Source organism: Athene noctua, chromosome 4 (genome assembly GCF_965140245.1).
Source record: "Athene noctua chromosome 4, bAthNoc1.hap1.1, whole genome shotgun sequence".
Taxonomy (NCBI): Eukaryota; Metazoa; Chordata; class Aves; order Strigiformes; family Strigidae; genus Athene; species Athene noctua.
In genome coordinates this window covers 29,582,357-29,595,245 of record NC_134040.1, presented here as the reverse complement: position 1 = coordinate 29,595,245, position 12,889 = coordinate 29,582,357, and the positions used below count along the sequence as shown (strand labels likewise).

Genomic DNA, 12,889 nt, shown 5'->3' with positions numbered 1-12,889 from the left:
AACAGGCATCAGCATCCTTAGCTTCTAAATATCATAAGGGACAAAGTAAAGTAAGAAGTTTATTATAGCTATATAATATTATGAGGGGAAGGCCAGAAGCGAATGCGGAATCTTGGCGTATTATAGCGACTTAATGAAAAACTAATTATCTGGCTTAATTAAAAGGTGCTTAAATTATTTTTCTGGACCCAGTTCATTTCTGAGCCTTTTGAACAGGCTGCAGTTCTGCAGAGTTCTCAGCTTGTCTAAGAAATGTGTTGTGCAACCAGAGTCTTGCAGGTGGGGTGGGGTGTTCAGCTGGAGAAAGGATGACATGTACAGAACAAGTGCTTCAAATTGAACAGTCTGCTTACAAATAACCACCTTTTTTTTTTTTTTCGTCTTCTGTATTAGGGGGAGGGGAGGAAGTATGAAAGTATGAGTGAGAATAATTGTTTTTTTCCCCCATGACCAGACCTTGCCCTTTAATCTCAGCCAGTTAAGAGAATGTGTGTGAAGTTACAGAGACTCTGAATGCCATCTCTTTTTGCCAGAGTTCAGAAGGTTATCTGACTTTGTCTTAGGCAAACGAGTGAGAAGACAGGAGAAATTAAACTGGACTATTTGATTTATTCTTGCTTTCAGTTTAGCTTATCAGATGGAAGGAAAAGAGAAAAGGACAACTTAATACAGAATACAGGTTCAAATAGCATTAATACAGGTTCAAATAACATTAATCATTAGCTTTATTTTCTGTGTAACCAATGTTTTATTAAATACATGGTTTATAATTATTTTCATAAAGAAATGGATTTATAACTAAAATTTTATATAGGGAAATGATTATAAATTACTCAAATTGTACTTAACAGGAAATACAGTGCAGTCAGATAAAAGAAGGCCAGGTTTCACTGGAATGCGATGCATTATGCAAGGAAATGAAACGGAAAGCATCCGAGGTAATGTATCCATTGTAGCTTAATTTCTTCTCTGCTTCAAGAAAAGTAGGAAAAAATGAACACAGAATTATTTTTCAAGTCAATACCAGCAAAAAATACGGTGTAAGTAGATGTGCTGTTTAATAGCAGCTACTTTTTCAGACTTGCATTTGGCTTAGTGGGGAGAATTAGAGCGTTTGTAGACAGTGTTAATTAACACAGTGAATTACTATGTTAAAACAATATTCTGTTATTTTCCTTTTTCTTTTAATTTGTTAGAACTGGTTCTTTCTTCTTTCACTGAGAACAAGTGGTGATCAGTGATGATATAAGATCATCATTGCTGATGATTAGTGCTCTAGGATTATGGCCAGGCCACTTCACAGGGCATTGTTAGATCTGCTCTTTCCAATGAAAGTTTTGCAGCCATTGAATGCTCCACTTGTTCAGCATGAAGAGTCTAATCCTGTCATACTGTATTAGTTACTACGTACCAGAGGAATGGAGAATTTTCAGCAATTGCAGGATACTTTTTAGCCTGCTGTAAATGTGACTTCTTAGTTCTGCTGTTTTATGAAGAAATTGCTGCATGCTGTCACCCAGAGGGACAGCACATCAACCTTGCTTTTAGAAGCCTTTTATAAAAACATAAACAAAAAGAATTGGCACATAACTTGCTTGGTTTTTATCAGGTAAGTGTTGGATGTTACAAATGTACAACTGAAAAACTCGGTGGGTAAAGCTGACTTTTGTCAGCTTCTGCTCAGATTTTCAGGATTGATTGGCAAGTTTTAACAAGTACCTCATAGACCAAATCCTGCAACTTTATGACCAGGTCAAATGCTAAGACTCTTGGGATATGCCTTTAGAAAATCTCAGCCATAACAAACAGTTCCAGTAAGTGTGTGAAGGTAAGGTCATAGGACATGGAGTGCACTAAAGCAAGGTGAATTCACAAGAGACTGTATGAACTGGGATGCAGCAGCATGTCTCAGCGTGGTGCAGTGGCAGCTGCTGTTCTGCAGCAGATACTGGTTGCTATTTCTTGCCCCTGACATTGTAATCCACAAGAAGGAGCAATCTAATGCAATGAGCAAATGACTACAGGTTTCTGCTGGAAGCAATGCCAGAGCCTTACTGTGTGGCATAACCTAGCTATGTGTACCTTCCTTGCAGAAAAACATGGATTTATTTGGTTGGGGTTTTTATATGAAGTTATAAGGTTCTATTTAAATTCCTACCAGGCACCTTTTTGTAGCCTGTGTTGACTTGTAAATGACATACTAGAATGATTTATCATATGCACTTCACAAACGTAGTTTATTATGTCAATTACTGTTTAATATGTGGAGACCAGAAAAGGTCTGTTAAAAACTACACATTTACAAAGATGATTTAGTTTGCACAGCTGCAGAACAACCACCATTTACCAAAAACAAAGTGTGTTAACTCTTAATAAAATTCTTCATGTATAGCACCTAGTGAGTATGTCATTCAGAGGAATTGAATGTGCCTTTTACTGTACCTTTTATTAAAATAGTTCTAGAAATATTTTTCCATACTGTGATTATAATGGTTAAGCTTACCTCCACCTATGTGTATTCTACTATGTGTCTTATACAAATAATGACCACACCAGTGTAAAAATAAGCTCTTCTGTTCCTTTCTTTCCCACATTTGTGTGTCACTTTATCTTTTGGAGCTGAAATTCTGCCGTTAGATGGCAGTGAAATACCAGGAGACTAGTTGTGCAGTTCTTTCCACACCAGACTTTCTGATTTTGGATGCACATGGCTGAAAAGGTCTTTTATATGCTTTTCTAAAGAGAGGGGCTGCCATTGAGTCTAGATTAATGAAATTCCCAGTAATTCTTTTATTTGGTATAGGGTTTAGGAATTTTAAGAAAATGTCTGAAAAGCTGTAAATAGGATTGTTCTATTGACCCTGTCTCCAGTGCACCATTTGAGCTACAGTGTGCTAAAGCATGGGCTGGTGTGCTTTCTCCTTAGTTGTCAAGAGCTCTTGAATTGCAAATTGTTTGGAAAAAATTCCACCTGCCTAAATCGTATTTAGTACATTATTGTCACTGTTTTGTATGCAAATCATCCAGCTATTAGGATCAAGACTGTTTTTCATTTCAAGTTATTAATCAGATTTTTACATCTAACTTTTCTAAGGTAACAGTTCAGTGGCCATAATGCTAAAGGTCCAAAAGATGTACGCAAGAAGGGAGACACGTGTACTTCCCCAGTATATTCTTCCTGTTACTACTGCTGTGGTGATCTCTGACTATGGGAATCTTAGAGCTTGAGCTGGTGTCTTTCTGTTTAATATTCTTCATTGAATTTATCTCCTGTTAGCATTCCTAATTGTTTTTCAGATGACAAAAACTTTTGGCATCTATAAATGTTCTGTACCACTGCATTTCTAGATTTAGCCAACTCCTCTGTGGGAGTAGAATACTTCCCTCTGTTATGAACCAGCCCCCTGGTAATTTCATTTTATGCCTTGTATTGTGAAAAATAATTATTGATATTTTATTCCTATCTGGCATTTTCACTCTTCAGGATTTTGTGCCCTGTTAGTCACCTGATGACTTGTAGTTATCCATCTCTTTAGATGGAAAAGTCACTCCATCTTGTTGTCTTCTGTATATGTTTAGGCTTTACATTCTTTTGTTATTGCAGGACCAAAACAATGCAGGAGCTAAGATTCAAGTGCATCTTCTGTTTACGTATTGACTTTTTTTTTCTATACCATTCTTTTCATAATTATTTCTAGCATTTAATTTGCTTTCTTGAACACTACCAAACACCTTTACAGAATTATCAATTGTAACTCCCATGACTTCTTTTCATAGGACTTCTGATGGTGGAGCATTTTAAATTATGTTTGGTTTGTGTTACACCAAGAGCTTTAAAGCAGTTTGGTGTTATGTATTACTCAGTATATGTTATATTTAGTACAAATACAGAGGCTTCCTTTTGCTCCAATAGTCAGGAAATATTTACTTAGAACGAAATATGTGTGTGTAAATTGCATACCCATATAAGAATTATCTGTATGTATAAAGTGTACTCAAGCGAGGATAAAGTTACTGAAAACTTAAAATAACTGTCTTCAGGAATTTTTCTGGTTGTTGGTCAACAAACTTTTCTTTCTAGGCTTCATACTTGTCAGTTGAGCTTGTCAAGTTGAAGTCAGAAGTTCAATTTATAACCTTGTAGCATCCATTATATGTTCCATGTTTTCCAAATGTGAAACGATGCAGCTTTTTTCGAGAATATTTTGTTATCTCAAAAACTTAAGAGCTCACTTGATATAGGGGTCTTGCTCACTTTTACCAAGAACAATTCTGCAGGAGTAATTATACTCTACACGAGAACAGGATTAGTTGCTGTTTACAACAGTTGCTTATCACTTCGTATGTCTGGACAGATAAAAGAGGCAGAAGCCAAAGCTGCTGTTGAAGAAGAAAAACGAAGACAACAGGTATCAACCTTTTTCCTTCCTCCCCACCTTGTTCTTGTTACTAAATCATTTAATTTACATGCAACTAAAGATGTATAGTTTGTAATGTGATATGCACAGTCATTCCTGTCAGCTGTTATCTTACCCTGAGATGTGTGCTGTGAATGATTTACAGTGGTTAAGAGCCCATGTTTTCCCAAACAATTTTAATAATTTTATGCAAAATTATAATTAATCACTTCAATCTTGCATTACTATAACTGTTTAGGGTTTATTTTTAAAGTACTAAGTACTCTTGATTTTAATCACTTCATAGTGCATAAACCACACAGAATTACTGAATAGCTTCCATAGATTTACGTATTGGGTGAAGCTTCCCTCCCCCCTTCTGTCATGAAAGAATGAGGAAGCTAAATGAGCCTGTCCTTCAAGATCTCTGAAGGGGAGAAAACGTGTATTTGCTGTAATTGCTGTTATTGGTGAGCGTATGTTGTCAGCACTGTAATCCAAGAAGCTTCTGTTCCAGCTGCCTGGAGACACTAATACTAATCGTACTTCAGGCAATAACCGTAAACTGCGTTGGTGTGATGGCCAGCTCAGGTTTGTTGTCTGCGGGCTCCAGCCTTAGTGCAGTCCTGCCAGTCAGTTCATGCCTGTGCCTGAGCATTTGACACCAAGTCATAGTCTTAAGTCCAATGTGTGCTCCCTGACTCTCCTCTTACTCAGTTATCACAACAGTTATGAATTAGGTTATACTAGTGTTTTCACCTGTGTGTTGCACTCTTTATTGCAGAGCACTAGCTCGCTCCCTGCTTGAAAGGGGGTGCAGGAGGCTTACTCACAGACCCAATCCTCTTGTACCATTCTCCCAATCTGGGTTGGCAGTTTCTCTGTGAGTCAAACCTTCTGTTATGCATACTTTGATTAATTGCCTAGAGACTTTATTTATGAAAGTGTTAGATCTATCAACCAGTGCTCTAGCAAGGCCTGCTTTTGTTTTTCAAAGGGGAGTATGCCTACTTATCATGCAGGAAGAGCATGTGGTTCTGTACCTCTTTTCCAGGGGACCAGGCACAGTTTTGTGATCATGTAGTATTTATTGTTACATTCATGCCTCACCTGTCTGCAATGTCGATCACATATTCCGTCATACAACTCACAGACAGTTCATCTAATCTTCTTGTTCTCTAAATTGACCTTGGAAATGTTAGTTCAGGTACTTAGGTCAGGAAGCATAGCTTGTGTACAGATGTCTAAAATGTTTTGTTAGGCAGAGGTAATCTGTAGCTGATGGTTCTGCAAGAGAAGCATTGAAGTGTACTAATGGACATTTACACATGTAAAGAACGTGCTTACAATCCTAGAGCTAGAAATTCAAATTTCCTGGTGTTTGTATTGCACCAATTGTGTTTTCATGCATTCCAGAAGGCATCCCAGTTACTAATGATTTCTGCCTCAAAATCACTTAATTTACAGTCCCTCTAGTAAAGTCTCAGTAATGAGACTCCTCTGAAACTGTAGCAGATTCACTCCATCAGCACAGTGTGCACCATTATTTTTGTCTTGATTTTTCAGCAGTGATTGTTTCTCTCTGCAGTCACACCACTGTTGCTTTCTACTTGTACATTCACTCAAGTCTCACAATTAACAGTCTAGCACTGTGCAATATATGGCAAGTCATTTTGAGAAAAAAGCGCAATATATGGCAACTGCTTCTGTGTACGGATTTTGTGATGGATGCAGCTTGAGGTAGAAGACTTCACCTATATATAATAAAACCTATTAAAAGTTAATTGAGTGGCCAGTAATACAGCACAATAGCAAACAGTAGGACAACAACAGTAAAAAAATAGGACAACAATAACTAATAAATAGGCTCTAGAATTACACACAAGTACTAACTTCAGCTACTGCAGGCCTTTATCTAAAATTGATTCCCTTCTGATTTGATCTCATAATCTGCCATCTGGTGATGGAAATTGGAGGACATCACTATCATAGGTGTTGGGTCACATTAAGAGTATATATTCATTGAGTATACTCCCTTTTGAGAAAAGTTTGCATCTTCCACCTTCCTGATCTCATTAGCACATTTTTATATAGACAGTTCATCTGTTAGTCACAGCTTCTTGAAACCTGTTTTGTTTGATACTTCATTAAACCCTTTATATACAAAATAATTAGTGTTTTGATAAGTCTACACATTTATATTTGTATTTGCTATATTTGGTAGCAGCTTCTGCTAATATCAGTTACAGATGGAATCGCTTGTTTCTTAGTGGAAGGGAGGCTGCTTGGTTAGGCTTCTGGTTGTGGCCCTAGTAGCCAAAGATTTCCCTCTGCATCTAATCCAGAGGCACCCTGTGAGGCCAGGGTTCTCACAGTTACTAGAGGTGGAAAAAAGATGAGTTCTTTGATTATTTAATAATTCAGACCAAGCAAGTCTCTCAGTCCCACTCAACTGTAAAAGATTAAATTTTTGAGCTAATTGGTAATAGTGAAGAGTTTCAATACCGAAAGCTGAGGTCTCAAACCTGAATTCTAATGAGTTGTAGGAAAGATTTTGTTTCCTTTTTTTCTTAGAAATAAATTTCTTTTAACAGCTCCTTAAAAGTTACAAAAGTCAAATGCTTCCCCCCCAGTACAAGACCTGCAATTCCAGGATACACTTTGTGTCTTTATACTCACTGTTATTTATTCATTTAGCTACATTTCCCCATGAGGCTTCTACTCCTTCCAGTGCAAAAATAATATAGAGAATAACACATGAAGGAGTGAAATCTAGTACCTGAAAAATACTAGATATTATCTGACATAAAATTATTTTGAGTATACAGTTTAAATAAATGCATTTTATTTTACTTTTAATACATCTGTACACAAAGAAGTTAGGTTCTTAATCTTAAATAAAAAGCTTGAGCCTGTTTTGCTTGGAAAATTAAGGTAGTTTGAAGACTGGGCACAACCATTACTTTATTATTCAGAGATCATTGAGGTGACACTTTGGGAACAATGACAGTTATATAAAATCTCTAGGTAGCTTTTTAAAGGTAGTGATGGCTTCTGTCTTGTATTCTGTGCCCAAATCCTTTTTCAGTCTGTTTTGTTTTTTATCATGTATTTATTTTTAGCTGGGTTTTTATTTTTAGCTGGGTTTTTATAAAGATCACTAGGAAGGCAATTCAGTACCTGTTATGTAATTGTTCAAGCCCTATATTTTAATTCAGATTACTGCAATTCATGGAGCACTCAGCTTTTAAAATTTACGGATCACAAGTATATAATAACTGTAGGAGCCCCCAATTTTATGTAGTGTCTGTGTAAAATAATATGGCAGTATTTCATTTATAAAACCTTAAGAACTTTGCATTTGCCTCCAGATACTAGATTTCCAAAACCAGTTTCATTAAAATACTTTGCTTTTCTAAGGGAGGATTAACTAGTTAAAAGTAATCTTGTTTCAAATAGCAGACTGTGGAACTTTGTCAGAACTTTCCTCCCATATCATCAGAGAAGTGCCAACAATTTCTGCCTTTGTTAGGTCCGAAGGAATAGACATCAAAATGGGTTCCTTTCTCCCTCTGGTATCTGGCATAAGAAGGGAAGTAAGATCCGCTTTGTGAAACTCTGACAATTATTTGCTGTCAGTAGAGGAAGACCAGACATCAGGCAATCTTGAGTTCCAAAGGAAAATTATATTTACTGGACGACTCCTCTGCCCATTTCCCAAAACAGTCTTATTCTTCTTCCTTTAATGCACCTACCTTATTGTCTTAGTCCCTCTCTTCCTGGCAGCACTGCAATAGCAGTCATGTAGATTTATTTGCTGTCATGGCCAGGCTTTGTCTCTGTTCACTGTCCATGTTTCCTCTGCTTCAGCTCAGTCTTGTGCCTTTTGTCCAGCCTGTCCCGGCTTGCTGCATTCTGCTGCTCCCATCTCTCTCTTCGTTCAGTTCATGTGGTCTCTCTGCTTCCTAGCTCCTTGTCCCATGCTTTCTCCTGTAGCTGACAACTCTACCCAAAAATCCAGATTATCATCAGACCTTTTCTGGTTTTAGCCTGTCTCAGCTCTCCCTTAGAGCATGTTTTCTGATTTTCCTAGCAATTAGGTGGCTCCTCATTAGATTCTCATGCCAGTCTTACACTTTGTTCCAAGCTGTCTGATTCCAGTTTTACTTCAGCTTTGTACCCTAAAATGAATTTTGTTTGTATTCTCTTGATATGCTTTTAAAAAGATGTGGAGGGGGATGAGGAACAGAGATCAGAGGATCCTACTGTTCATTCCAGGCATCACCCTGAAACTGCAGTTCTGGGTGAAAGCTTGGCATTCTTATTTTTTCCAGTCACTTTGATTCATTTCTGGGCCCAAGGGCATGTGCTTTCTTTTAAAGCATACTATGTACCTACTACAGTCATGAGTGACCAAGTGTTAAGTTATAACACTTAACAAATGGAATCTTTTTGAGCATGTCTAAGATTACAGCTATTAATCTAAAATTTAGCTGAACATGCAAAATATAAAAAATTGAAGAACAGCTAGAGATTTTTATTAATTTATTTTTAGCAGAGAGCACATCTTTATGGGGGGGAGGCCTTTGAAGATTCTTTAATAGTAGAAATAATGTATTTTTAACATATTTCATGGAAATAACAATCTCATTTTGGCTTAACATATTCAGCCGGAGTTAAAAATCTGATGTAAAACTTCAGTTGGTTGCATTTTTGGCATTGTTTTTTTATAGGAAACTAAACAATGGTTTAATACTTGGAAGTGAAGTGGGATATAGTGCTACCATCTCATCTGTAAGAGATGTGTAACTTCCATTGGATGCCAGTTATTTTAATAAAATGGTTTCTGGGAATGTTATTTAAAATCTGAGCATTTCCTTGTTTTTAATTCTCACACAAATGTCAGCTACTTCTGGTTTTCTTCATCTAGGCTGAATTGGAAGCTTTTGAAAACAGATTAAAAGGACGAAGAAAGAATAAGAGAAGAAAGGATGAAGTAGAAGTTGAACAGTCATCGTGGCAAAAATACAAGAACCTCATTATGCTGCCAGTGTTTGGAGTTGCTGTTGTGATGGTTGCATGGCTCATGGTCTACAATGACTGACACAGCTCAATATTTAAATATACCTCAGTTGGGCTTTAGGTAGCTATTATTCCTAGAATGTTAGTCCATGTGTAACAGAACTTAATATGCACAGGTTATGTATGTACACTATTTGCCAAGAAAAGTGCAGAGAAGGGAAGAAATGTCTCCTTTTGTGTTACTACATTCACAGCACAAAACTGCGTTCAGACACCAGAAGTAGTAGTAGATCTTAGTCTACACTGAAGTGCTGATACAATTAGTCTGACTGAGGCCTGATAACATCTATTAAATATTGTGTTACTTGTCTCCATTTCATAATATTAAAAATAGCTTAGTATAAAATGTTTCATTGAATATTTGTTTCCTGTGAAAACAATTTAGTGGTTTATTGAAGATTAGTATTCTTATGCTAGTCTTTATGTTGTATCACACAATAATTTCTGTGCTTCATGTCAGTTTTAATTATAAAAACTAATGGGGAACTCCACTTAGGCTTGAATATTCTGGGGCTTCATATCAACATTGTTGAGAGAAAGAACGTGTGAACTGTCTCTCAAGTCATCTGTATCACAAACAATAAAATGGGCCCCCTTACAGACTGTGGGGTTTGTTTTGTGGTGGTTGTTTCCCCAAAATCAAACTAACTGAAGACTTAATTTAGTGGAAAGATGCATATGCTGAACACAGATGTGAAGTAGTTTCAGGGTACAAGGATGTGTTCTCATTTCTGTCCCCATCGCCAACAGCAGAAAAGCAATTTGAAATTGAACTTGAGCATCACTTGACTGTTTCTATAGATGAATGTCACATTTGAATATTTGCACATGTGCAAAAACATACCTGAATAGTGTAACAATACAATTATAAGTTATGAAGCCATCTGGACAGTGCTTGCTAATGTAAAAACTATCAAGCTAATCTTTTAAATGTTTAAATATTTTTCTTACTGACAGTTCAGAATACCTTGCTTTTGGGATATCGTTGGTTTGTAGAACTGAAAGATTTACACAGCTTCAGGATTATTAGAGAAGCTATGCTGTCTCAGCTGAGGGACTGCAAGTTAAATTCAGGAGCAGGGGAAATCAGAAAACTAAATTTTTAAATAATCTGGAAATTTTATGCTGATCCTTGAGCATCGTGGGTAACTGAAAAGTGCTTACAAGATCCTGTAAAAGATGAGGTTCAAAGCCAAAGGGCATTAGGTTGCCCTTGTAATTCAGGCATATAATTTCATCACAAATCCTGCAAAATCAGTGGGACCATTTCTGTGGATTAGTAGAGAAGATTGTGGTTTGGTTGAAAGCTCTTTTGGCTGATTTTGGCCCACTTATAAAGGGACCCAGTATTTATTTGACCTGATAGCCAATTGTAATTATGGTTCAGCAGCAGAAAAAAAATAGAAAAGCTGCAAAAAGCAATAATTTTTAGATTGCATAGATTGACAAAGTAAGGAGAAAATCACATTTCAATTTTTTCACCTAAGTTTGGGGAAAAGAGAGATAAGCAAAACTTGGCAATATTTAGCATGAAATGTTGCTATTTGATACTATTTTATGGTTTTTTTAAAAAATTGATTTCTAGAAATGCATACTACTTCTGTCATGATGTGTAAGGACATTAGTATGTGAAGTTGTAGATTAATTGAAATTACACTAGGCAGTCATGGTTGTATCTCTGTTGAATTCTCTTTATTTTCTAGTTTAAGGAACAAAGTGTTTTCCATAGTGTTAATTTAACTCTTTTCTATAATGTTAATGCCTGGAAGATAATTCCATATATAAGTGGTGTTTTTTAACCAAGTGAGGTGATGCTATTATGTGACTGCTTATGCCAGTAACTCTTCTGGCACAGAGAAAAAGAGGGATTTTTGTTCAGCTGAAGTAAAACATGTTGTATTGTCCAGAAATACAAAAAGATACCTTTATAGCTGAAATACGCAGATCAACATGAATGAGACCATTGTGGAAACAGCTTTATCTTACAGGACTGTAACTAATGTTTCTATTTACTGCTAGCTTTTTCTTTAAAACAAGTACAATGGAAAGTTTATCCTTGCCTCTACAGCAAAGAGAAGAAACCTCTCTCTACAGAGCTATAAAAATTAACTGCACCTGAGTTACATGTTTAAAGTAGTTATTAGTGTTCTTCTCTGCGCATTTTGCTGTATTTGTATGAAATACTGGAGAGGAAAAGACTTGTTTCTCATTGATCATCTTTATTATAAGAAAGCACTCTAATCTTCAAAAATTGATTCCATCCATACAAATGTATGAGTAGGCATATTCCCTTTCTTAAAGGATTTGTATCTCCTGAACCTTGCATATGTGAGACACACCTATTTTTAAAACTTCATTCAAAATAGTTCAGTATATCTTATCCAACCATCTGAGTCATTTGCACTCTCTTGGTCTGCCTGCTGAACCAGATACTTGTTTCTTGGCATAAAAGAAGTGTGGGGGTTCAAGCAATCTGCAGTTCAATAAATCACTGGTTTCTATCTGGTTTTTAAAATTATTTTTACAGGGGTTTTTTGTCCCTTTTTTTTGGCTGCATGTTGCAAGCATGACAACCTTTGAAGTAAAAGGTACAGATAAAATCCTTTGTTACTCATTACAAATGAAAGATGGTAATTCTAGAGAGGAAATGCTGAACTGAAGGTAGCGTTTTTTTCAGAAACTGAAATGTAATGTACTGTTACATAATACAATGAGCAGATATTTTTAATGTTAATAGTTTAGGAAAAAAAATGCATATTGTTAAGTATACAGTCAACTAAATCATATAATCTGACCTGTTGCTGAAGGGAAGTTACATAGAGAGAGAAGCCTGGTCATAAGGATACTTAGCGTGCAGAATATTTATGTGTAAAATGAAAAAACTTGAGGAGGCTTTTCCTGCTTCAGAATGCATTCTGGTGAATATTCATTTTTCTGCTGAACCAAGGTGCTTACAGGTTGTCAATATATTTTGGGTTGGAAAGTCCTTGGACAAGTTTATTCCCTGTAACAATAACAAAGCCGATTTGTGTGTTAATTTAATGTAAAAATCAAGTCAGACAATAAACGCATCAAAAACAACTTGAAAAACTGTTCTCGAGGACTGATGTCATAAAGCTGCAAACTTCTCCCGCGTAATGACGACTGACATACTGCAGGGGAAGTTTTAGGCATGCTTTTTGTTCACTTCTCTGGCAGCAATAGCTCTTACTGCTCAGATTAATGCTGGAATTATGTAATCGCCTTCCTTCATGTTACTACTCTGACAAAACTGTGAGAATGGGTTGGGGAAGGAGATTAAGATGAAGCAAATGGGGAATGGGTTTTAGTAGATGATTTTTATTTTTTTCCTCATATGAGGAAAATACTGATTATTATTAGACATTTTTCCTGACCTTAACTACTACAGA

General features: G+C 36.3%; 1 protein-coding gene across 2 annotated transcripts in view; it reads left to right on the top strand.

The window, feature by feature from the left end:
- NFXL1 (nuclear transcription factor, X-box binding like 1) overlaps nucleotides 1-12,569 on the top strand; it is a 51,712-nt gene extending 39,143 nt beyond the window's left edge. Inside the window, exons 20-22 of one of the 2 annotated variants that reach the window (XM_074904751.1) lie at nucleotides 852-938; nucleotides 4,356-4,409; nucleotides 9,328-12,569. In XM_074904751.1, coding sequence (XP_074760852.1) covers nucleotides 852-938; nucleotides 4,356-4,409; nucleotides 9,328-9,501 — 315 coding nt within the window. In that variant the 3' untranslated portion in view covers nucleotides 9,502-12,569. The remainder of the gene's footprint in view (nucleotides 1-851; nucleotides 939-4,355; nucleotides 4,410-9,327) is intronic. The other variant, XM_074904752.1, reaches the window with a different exon arrangement.
- Nucleotides 12,570-12,889: the final 320 nt, after the last annotated feature.